This window comes from Heterodontus francisci, chromosome 29, assembly GCF_036365525.1.
Source record: "Heterodontus francisci isolate sHetFra1 chromosome 29, sHetFra1.hap1, whole genome shotgun sequence".
Classification (NCBI taxonomy): Eukaryota; Metazoa; Chordata; class Chondrichthyes; order Heterodontiformes; family Heterodontidae; genus Heterodontus; species Heterodontus francisci.
The window spans coordinates 18,853,070-18,863,630 of NC_090399.1; the positions used below are offsets into that span (position 1 = coordinate 18,853,070).

At 48.7% G+C, this 10,561-nt stretch overlaps 1 protein-coding gene across 1 annotated transcript; it reads right to left on the minus strand.

Annotated features, from left to right (window-relative positions):
- Positions 1-5,039: 5,039 nt before the first annotated feature.
- LOC137345706 (probable G-protein coupled receptor 139) lies at positions 5,040-9,935 on the minus strand. Its single transcript, XM_068008969.1, has 2 exons — positions 9,877-9,935; positions 5,040-5,976 (listed from the first exon to the last, which is right to left on the minus strand). Exons 1-2 carry the CDS (start codon positions 9,933-9,935, stop codon positions 5,040-5,042), a joined length of 996 nt encoding a protein of 331 aa, XP_067865070.1.
- Positions 9,936-10,561: the final 626 nt, after the last annotated feature.

Consider the following 10,561-nt stretch of genomic DNA (forward strand, 5'->3'; position numbering starts at 1 on the left):
CCAGCGCCCGGAAACCCCTCCTCCACAGACAGAATCAATGGAGGAGGAGGCAGCAGATGGACAAACAGGTCAGTGGCAAGTGGTCCAGAGGAAAACCACAAAGAAAAAACATCCCAAAGCCACCACCCAAACCAGTGGCAAGAGGAGGCTCTCTTCTGAATCAGACTGCAACAACTCCTCTTCACTGGACGGGGAAATGCTGGAATGACAGCCCCTTCAAAAGAGGCGGCAGAACTCCGAGATGGATGATAAAGCATCCCAGCCCCCGGGCACTGGAAGCTGTGATGGGCCCGGCGTGCCCCAACCCCAATTCCCCACACGTAACGACGTGGCCAACGCATCTCAGCTCCGGGACACCGGGAGCAAAGACACGTCTGGCGCACCTGAGCTCCGGGAGACCGGGAGCTGTGATGTTTTCGAGGAGGAACAGATGGAAGCAGCTGAGGACAACCCAATGCTCTCTGCCTACAAGACCCCCCCGATGTCACCCGAGCGGCACAAACCCTGCATGAAAAATCAGGAGGGGTTTCTGAGCCCAACCAACGTGAAACTGCTTGCGCATACGATGGGTATGCAGGAACATCCCGAAGGGGAAGGACTGGGACTAGCGAGGACAAATGGTATGGGAAGCAACAACTAATTTTTAGTAAAAAATGGGTATAAGAATTGCTTCCATTAATGTGCGTAGCATTAAATCGACTACGCGATGTGTTTCAACCTTGGATTACCTTGCCAAGGTCAAAGCTGACCTACTGTTTCTGCAGGAGTGTGGAATACCACACCTCAGCACCTACAGGCAGTGGTCGCGATGGTGGTCCCACGGGCCATCGATCTGGTCGGGGGGTAATGACTGCCGTTCCTCCGGCCTGGGTATTCTGCTGCGGGGAGGTAACTTCACCATCTCCGAAGTTAAGGAGGTGGTGGGCGGCCGCCTCCTCGTAGCAGACGTGATGTACAACAACGCTCCGCTCCGGTTGATCAACGTGTACGCCCCGGTACAACGCAGCGAGCGGCTGACCGTCTTCCAGCAGCTCCCACTGCTGCTGGCGACGTCCAGGCCGGTCATCCTAGGCGGTGACTTCAACTGCATCATCGATGCGGCTGGACGATCCGGCAGTGACGACAGCAAACTGGACGCTACGTCCAGATTCCTAATAGAAACAGTTAAGGATGCCAAACTGCACGACGTCTTCAGCAAACCTGCAGACGGAGCGCAGCGCAGATACACATGGTCAAGATCGTACGGGTCTGCCCATTCCAGGATTGACTTCCTGTTTGTGTCCCGTGCGGTCACGGTCGGATCCACCGACGTCAAGCCGGTGTTCTTCTCCGACCACTGCCTCTTACTGGCCGACTGTCACTTACAGGACGACCAGCGGGTTGGCAGAGGGACGTGGAAGCTCAATGCGACACTGCTGACCCCAGAGAACGTTGAGGAACTCAAAAGGGATTACAAAGGTTGGAGGACCGTGAAACCCCTCTTTGAGTCTCCAGTTCACTGGTGGGAAGCGATTAAGGAGAACATCAAGAGGTTCTTCATCCACAAAGGTGTTCAGAAGGCGAGAGAGAGACAGAGGGAACTGTCCCGACTCCAGAAAATTATGCAAAATCTACTCCGGTTGCAGTCAATGGGGGTCGAGGTCAAGGAGGACCTCCAAGAGGTGAAGAGCCAGCAGGCCTCCCTCTTGGCCAAGGAGGCCTCCAAGATCATCTTCCGGTCCAGAGTCCGCTCCATCGAGCAGGATGAGACGTGCTCGCGTTACTTCTTCCAAAAGGTAGACAGAGAGAGCTCTGTTATCAGTAGCCTGAAGGAAGAAGATGGCTCGGTAACGTCTTCGCAGTCCGACATACTAAGGATCAGCAAATCCTTTTACGCTGGGTTGTATGACGCGAAGCCCACAGACAGCAGAGCCTCCCAGTCCTTCCTGTCATCTATCACAGAGGTCTTAGATGACAGCAGGAGGGAGGGACTGGACAAGCCACTAACTCTGGACGAGCTGACAAAGGCCGTCGAGTCTTTCGAGGCGAGTAAAACTCCCGGGAGCGATGGCTTACCGGTCGAGTTGTACTCGGCCCTGTGGGACTGGGTCGGCCCGGACCTGCTGGAAGTATACGAGAGTATGCTCCTGGCCGGCAGCATGTCAGAATCCATGAGAAAAGGCATCATCACCCTCATTTACAAGCAGAAGGGGGAGAGGGCAGAAATCAGAAATTGGTGGCCCATCTCACTGCTTAATGTTGATTACAAGATTCTGTCCAAAGTCATAGCCAGTCGAGTCAAGTCTGCTCTGGAGCTGGTGATTCACCCCGATCAGACCTGTACTGTACCCGGCAGGAAGATCTCTGATAGCCTCGCGCTACTCAGGGATACGATTGCCTACGTACGGGACAGGAGGGTGGACACCTGCCTCATCAGCCTGGACCAGGAGAAGGCTTTTGACAGGATATCGCACACCTACATGATGGACGTGCTTTCCAAAATGGGGTTTGGGGAGGGAATCTGCAATTGGATCAAACTGCTCTACACAAACATCAGTAGCGCAGTCTCAATCAACGGGTGGGAATCGGGAAGTTTCCCGATCAAATCTGGAGTCAGACAGGGCTGTCCTCTGTCCCCGGTCTTGTTTGTTTGCTGTATTGAACCCTTTGCTGAGTCTATTAGGAAGGATGCGAGCATAAGAGGGGTGACAATCCCAGGCAGCGGAGGCACTCAGGTCAAAACCTCCCTGTACATGGATGACGTCGCCGTTTTCTGCTCGGATCCGCTGTCCGTGCGCAGACTGATGAGCATCTGCGACCAGTTCGAACTGGCCTCGGGAGCCAAAGTTAACCACGGCAAGAGCGAGGCCATGTTCTTTGGCAACTGGGCTGACCGATCCTTTGTCCCCTTCACCGTCAGGTCAGATTACCTGAAGGTGCTGGGGATATGGTTCGGAAGGGCCGGGGCGTGCACCAAAACATGGGAGGAGCGAGTAGCCAAGGTACGACAAAAGTTGGGCATGTGGGGGCAGCGATCTCTCTCCATTGTGGGTAAGAACCTGGTCATCAGGTGCGAGGCGCTCACGTTGTTGCTCTACGTGGCGCAGGTCTGGCCCATACCCCACTCCTGCGCCGTGGCAGTCACCCGAGCCATTTTCCGCTTCGTCTGGGGATCTAAAATGGACCGGGTCCGGAGGGACACGATGTTCAAATCTCTGGACAAGGGCGGGAAAAATGTACCCAACGTGGCCCTCATCCTGATGACCACCTTCGTGTGCAGCTGCATCAAGCTGTGTGTAGATCCCCAGTACGCAAACTCCAAGTGTCACTACGTGCTGAGGTTCTATCTGTCCCCGGTGTTGCGAAGGATGGGCCTGGTCACATTGCCGCGGAACGCTCCATGCAGTTGGGCCGTGCCGTACCACCTATCCTTCGTGGAGCAGTTTCTGCGGGAAAACACCTTCGACCACCGGTCCATCAGGCAGTGGTCTGCACGGAATGTCCTCAAGGCCCTACGGGAAAAGGAAACAGTGGATCCTGTCGGATGGTTCCCCGAGCAGACCGTCAAAGTCATTTGGCGGAATGCCTCATCACCAGAACTTTCAAACAAGCACCAAGACGTAGCTTGGCTGGTGGTGAGAAGGGCCCTCCCCGTCAGATCCTTCATGCACACCCGAAGTCTCGCCCCCTCCGCACAGTGCCCCCGCGTTGGCTGTGGTGGGGAAGAGACGGTCGCCCACCTCCTCCTGGAATGTGCCTTTGCAAAGCAGGTGTGGAAAGAGATGCAGTGGTTTTTGTCAAGGTTCATCCCAAGCAGCTCTGTAACACAGGAGTCTGTGCTCTACGGGCTGTTCCCAGGGACGCACACCGAGACAAACATCAACTGCTGCTGGAGGACTATCAATTCGGTGAAAGACGCCCTTTGGTCTGCCCGAAACTTGCTGGTCTTCCAGCGCAAAGAGTTGTCCACCACCGAATGTTGCAGACTGGCACATTCCAAGGTCCAGGACTACGTGCTGAGGGATGCACTAAAGCTTGGGGCAGCCGCAGCAAAGGCTCAATGGGGAAAGACCACAGTGTAAGGTTCCCCCACCAAGCTAGACTGAGGGGCTGGATCCATGGGAAACCCCTCGAACTGTATCGTTAATATTCTCAATTGCTGTAAATGTAAAACTGTAATTGACATGACAATTGTGAAACGGAAGGGTTGGGCAGAAACTCATGACAGTATTGAAGGAAACTGATCTCCCTTGCAATGTTTGTATTTTTTGGTGCTGTTTGGAAACTGTTTGGCAATGTAATTTTTACAGATTTTTATGAATAAAGTATATTTTGGAAAAAAAAAGTTACCAACATCAGCAACATGGGAGCCTAGGAAGGGACTCGGCCCCATCCATCCGAGCAGCTGCCAAGCTGAGGCGCCGGGCTGTCAGCTCCTCTGCCAAGTCCTGCCCTTCTCCCTCAGCTGAGTCCCATCTCCCCACACCAGGCTCAATGTTGGACTCATCCAGATGCAAAGCCCCACCCACAAACAAAGCCCCACCCATGTCTCGCTTGGAGAGACAGAGAGAGACGGCAGGGATGAATGGAACAGAGACAGACTCAATAAAGTGTTTCCAAAAAACATCGATTCACACAAGAAGATTTACAGCATCTGCAGCATTTTGTTTTTGTGAGAAAAAGTTTTTTTTCTGAGCAGATGTGAGGAGTTGAGAATGGAATGAGTGGAGGTGGAATGGAGACGCTGGATGCTGTTCCTCCTCCTGTACCTCAGGGGCAACTCTGATTATCCTCATGTCTGCTTTCTGTTCGCTGCTCCAAAAATCACTTCTTGCCATCTGCCCCGCTGCTCTTTAGCTTGTGTGACCTCCAACACAACCTGCCAGTGTATTTGGGGTCACCCAGCTGTCGGTTGCCCCTTGCCGACTGTCCTGTGGCTCTTTGGTGTGTGTGACTCAGCCCAGCATCCACCAGCTTATTTCGGGTCATCCAGCTGTCGGTTACCTCTTGCCCATTGGAGAGGAATATTATAGACATGGACTGGAAATACTGGGCTGCCCTCAATTGTTTAGGTTATTTATTAATTGAATAATTGATGTAACTGGATATTTCACGGCACTCTTGACCTGCTCTCTGAACTTGGACTGAGTGGCCCCATAAATAAATGTGTTTGTGCAGCAACTTAAATTCAACAGCATAAATCCTACTTGTTGAAATATATATTCGGAATTGTTGTAATACCCGGGATCTCTTCCTGCAATGTTATAATATAAGAATTCTATTACATTTATCAACCACAGAAGTATGAAGCTGCCGGATATGGTGAAGAGTAAAATCACAGACTTCCTTCTGCTCTCCATCTCTGGGTCACTGTGATTCTCTCCCTTGCTCTGACCCCTCAGTCCCTTACGGACTCGACTGGCCACTAAAATGTGTCTGACTGTCAGAGCGTTGAGCAACAGAATTAAAGCAAATGGGGACAATGGGGTTAAAACTTTATCAAACCAGTCAAATCCCACCCATCCAGGCTCAGTAAAATAGCTTGGCTTTATATAACAGCCCCATGGTAAATTGTTGATTATTGATCTAGGTTCATATACAAAGTACATGGGGATATTTCTTAAACAGAGCAGAATGCAGGTTGTTGCTAGAACAACAGTGGCAGTTTTGTTGGTGCAATATTTTGTTTTCAGCTTCTGGCAACAAATGGCCACAAATCGATCAAAGGAGAAAGTGACGGTGAACCAGACAGAACAGTCTGCGGCTGCACGACACAGGACAACGATAGTACTACACACAGGGGTGACACGCAGAAAAGATCCCGGGAAATAATTATAAATGATCCGCCACAGTATGACCTCAGTGTTAATGACCAGTAGATCCGCCGTTGCCATGGCCACCAGGTAGCGAGTGGTGCAGGTGGAGAGGCCGCACTTTCCCCGGGACAGGATCACAATCGCCAGTAAATTAACTGTAAGAGAGAGAAGGGAAAAGAGACTGGAAATTACTGATCAAACATTCTCCGTGCCTGACCCAGACAGTAACTGAAGGATTCTAGCACAAAAACAGGTGGGTTCGGGGCTAATCAGAGGTTATTTTTTTTAAATCTGAACCTTGGCCCCAACTGACCTCTGACCCGCCCACTTCCAGGTTTAACGGAGTTGGAACAGGGGACGGACAAACAGCCGCTCCCAGGAGGCGGGTTGGCAATTTAAATATCTGAATGAGGCTGAAAGTCTCTGATTTATTCTGTTTCCTAGGTTTAAATCTGCACGGCCAGATTTGCCCATTATACCCCACGCCAGATACAAAGACACTTGATGATCGGACCCATCCCCCTACAGGACCAGGCCCTTCCATGACGATCGGCCCCCCGCCACCCTGGGATCTCACCCCACCTTACCCTAGTTCAGACGCCACTCCTGGGATCAGATCTCCATCCCTGGATTAGATCCTCTTCTGCGCTTGGACTGCCTCAACTGGGATCAGACCCTCTGCTGGGCTCAGAAGCCCTAGAATCAGATCCTCCAAACCTGTCTTAGATTGGGCACTCCCCAGATCCCCTCCATCCCATGGACTCGGGCATTACACCAGGATCGGAGATCTCTTCCAGGGTTCCTGATCAGACATGCTCCAGGATAGGAGACTCCTCCATGGGCTTGGGGATTGATAGTCCTGCGGTAAGAGATGTCACCACTCTCTCCTCATCAAGAATTGGCGATTGGACACACTCCAACTGACTCCCTGTGTCAGGTTCGGACCACCCTAGTCCTGAGACCTGCTCCAGAGTCCTCATGGCCCTGCTGGAAGCCAAGGCTGTTAATCAGGACGAAGAACCTGTTAAGGATAAAAGAGGCAGGCTGTGCAGTTAAAACTCTGAAATTCTGCTGGAGGCATGGAAGTCGGGCACTACAATTATCATGGGTGATTTTAATCTGCATATAGACTGTACAAATCAAATTGGCAAGGGTAACATGGAAGACGATTGTGTAGAGTGCAACAGGGATTGTTTCTTAGAATAATACGTTGCAGAACCTACTCGAGAACGGGCTATTTTAGATTTGGTAATGTGTAATCAGGTAGGATTAATAAGACATCTCGTGGATAAGGATACTCTAGGGGGAAGCGGTCATAACATGGTAGAATTTCAAATTCAGTTTGAGGGTGAGTAACTCGAGTCTCAAAGTAGTGTCTTCAACTTAAACAAGGGCAATTACAGAGGTATGAAGAAAGAGTTGTCTAAAGCGGGCTGGGAAAATAGACTAAAGGGAAAGTCAGTAGATGAGCAGTGGCAGATTTTTAAGCAGATATTTCATAACACTCAGCAAACATTTATTCTGGTCAGAAGGAAGGACTCGATGAGAATGATGAACCATCCGTGGATAACAAAGGAAGTTAAGGAGAGTATCGATCAAAAACAAAGGCGTACAAAGTGATGAAAGCTAGTGGCAGGCCAGAGGATTGGTCATTTTTTGGGAACCAGCAACAGGTGACTAAAAAACTAACAAAGAGGGAGAAAATTGATTCTGAGGGTAAATTGCCAAGAAATATAAAAACATACAGTAAGAGCTTCCACGGGTTTATAAAAAGGAAGAGAGTAGCTAAAGTAAGTGTGGGAACCTTCGAGGATGAGACTGGGGAATTAATAACAGGGAACAGGGAAATGGCAGGTAATTTAAACCAATATTTTTCATCGGTCTTCACGGTGGAGGACAGTATAAACATCCCAACAATAATAGATGAGCAAGGTGTAAATGGGAGGGAGGAACTTATAACAATCTCCATCACGAGGGAAAATGTGCTTGACAATCTGATGGGATTAAAGGCAGACAAGTCGCCAGGACCTGATGGCCTGCATCCAAGGGTTTTAAAAGAAGTGGTTGCAGAGATAGTGGAAGTATTGGTCGTAATATACAAAAACTCACTGGATTCCAGTAGGGTACCAGCGGATTGGAAAACCGCTAATGTGACATCCCGATTCAAGAAATGAGGGAGACAGAAAGCAGGAAACTATAGACCAGTTAGCTTAACATCTGCCATTGGGAACATGCTAGAGTCCATTATTAAGGAAGAAATAGTAGGACCATTAGAAAAACATAATGCAATCAAACAGAATCAACATGGTTCTATGAAAGGGAAATCATGTTGAACAAATTTGATAGAGTTATTTGAGTTTATAACAAGCAGAGTGGATAAAGGAGAACCGGCAGATATAGTGTACTTGGATTTTCAGAAGGCTTTCGATAAGGTGTCACATAAAGGATTATTGCAGAAAAAAACAATGCAGGGTTTTGGGGGTAATGTGTTGTCATGAATTGAGAATTGGCTAACACACAGAAGGCAGAGAGTCGGGATTAATGGGTCTTTTTCAGGTTGGAAAGTCGTAAGTAGTGGGGTGCCACAAGGATCGGCCCTAGGACCTCAACTATTTACTATCTATATTAATGACTTGGAGGAACGGGCAGAGTGTCGAGCATCCAAATTTGTTGATGATACAAAAAGAAGTGGGAAGGCATGTTGTGATGAGGACACAAATAATCTGCAAAGGGATATAGATAGGTTAAGTGAGTGGGCAAAAACTTAGCAGATGGAGTTCAATGTGGGAAAGTGTGAGGTCAGCCACTTTGGTAGGAAGAATAAAAAGGCAGAGTATTATTTAGATGGAGAAAGATGACAAAATACTGCAGTACAGAGGGATCTGAGTGTTCTTATACATGAAACACAAAAAGTTAGCATGTAGGTGCAGCAAGTAGTTAGGAAGGCAAATGGAATTTTGGCCTTTATTGCTAGGGGGTTAGAGTTTAAATATAGGGAAGTCTTATTGAAACTGTACAGGGTGTTGGTGAGGCCACACCTGGAGTACTGCATACAGTTTTGGGCCCTGTATTTAAGGAAGGACATACTAGCATTGGAGACAGTTCAAAAAACGTTCACTAGGCTGATTCCTGGGATGAAGGGGCTGTCTTATTAAGAACGACTGAACAGGTTAGGCCTCTGTCATTGGAGTTTAGAAGAATGAGAGATGATCTTATTGAAACATATAAGATTCTAAGGGGGCTTGACAGGGTAGATGTTGAGAATATGTTTCCACTGGTGGGGGAATCTTGATCTAGGGGACATAATTACAAAATAAGGGGTCACACATTTAAAACTGAGATGTGAAGGAATTTCTTCTCTCAGAGGGTGGTGAATCTCTGGAATTCTCTACCACAGAGAGTTGTGGAGGCTATATCACTAAATGTATTTAAGGAGGAGATAGATAGATATTTGAAATCTCGGGGAGTCGAGTGTTATGCGGAGCAGGCCCGAAAGAGGAATTGAGGCCTGGGACAGATCAGCCATGATCTTATTGAATGGCGGGGCAGGCTTGAAGGGCTGAATAACCTACTCCTGCTCCAATTACTTATTTTCTTATGTTCTTATGTTCCCCCTATGTCACTGAATCCTGCTAATATCCAGGCCTATGAATTGGAGCAAAAACAATATAATGCAACTATTATATATCTGATAAAAATGGGCGAATGTTGAAAACATTCTGTGGATTGAGGAACAGAGATAATGTTTCAGGCCAATAGGCTTTCATAAGAACTGGAAGATATTCGAGATTAACAGTCTTATACCACCGATAGAGCCAGTGAAAAGTGACATAAGGCAGGAGGAGTGGCGGGTGGAGGACAGGTGTGATTCAATGATAAAATGGATGATGGTACAATGGTGCAAGGCGAGTGGGACAATTAAAAAAGCAGAGGATGGGTCCAGGGGAGGTGTAAATGGTGACAGCAGAATAACAGATGGGGAGGGTAGCATGGAAAATCTGGCAAAGAGAAGGCTCCAGTGACCCAGAAAAGTGACAGTTTGGACCAGCCTGCCACCTGTGTACAAATAAGAGATCCCCACCCCGAGCACAAGCCCACACCTCCGCCACTCCCAGTGCCTTTAGTGTAGTCATCCTCCATTACAAGCAGAGGTCATCTGGGCAACTGGGAACAATCCCCTGAAATGGCGGTCGAGAAATTGAGGAAGGGAGGGGAACAGTCAGAGACAGACCATGTGAAAATGAGGGAATGGTGCAAATTAGAAGCAGAGCTGATGCAATTTTCTATTAAGGCAAAAGAAGAGAGCACCAGCACATCATGAAGGTATCGAAAAAATATATGTGAACAAAAGGACCTGACTGAGATAGGAACAATGAATGGTCCATGTATCCTACACAAACCAGCCTCGCGAGGACCCATTTGGCTCCCATAGTGATACCATTTGAGTGTGGAATATCCCAATGTTTACACAGAGGTCTACACACCAGGGTCCCTGTACAGGAATCAGGATTAGGATAAAAGCAAAATACTACGGATGCTGGAAATCTGAAAAATAAACAGACAATGCTGGAAATACTCAGCACGTCTGGCAGCACCTGTGGTGAGAGAAGCAGACTTAACATTTCATGTCTGTGACCTTTCATCAGAACCGGCAAAGTTCAGAGATGTAATCGGTTTTAAACAAATGAAGCAGTGTTGTGGGGTGGGGGGGGGGGGGGGGTGCGGGTGTAAGAGGACAAAAGAGAAAGTGTGTGATAGGGCAGAGG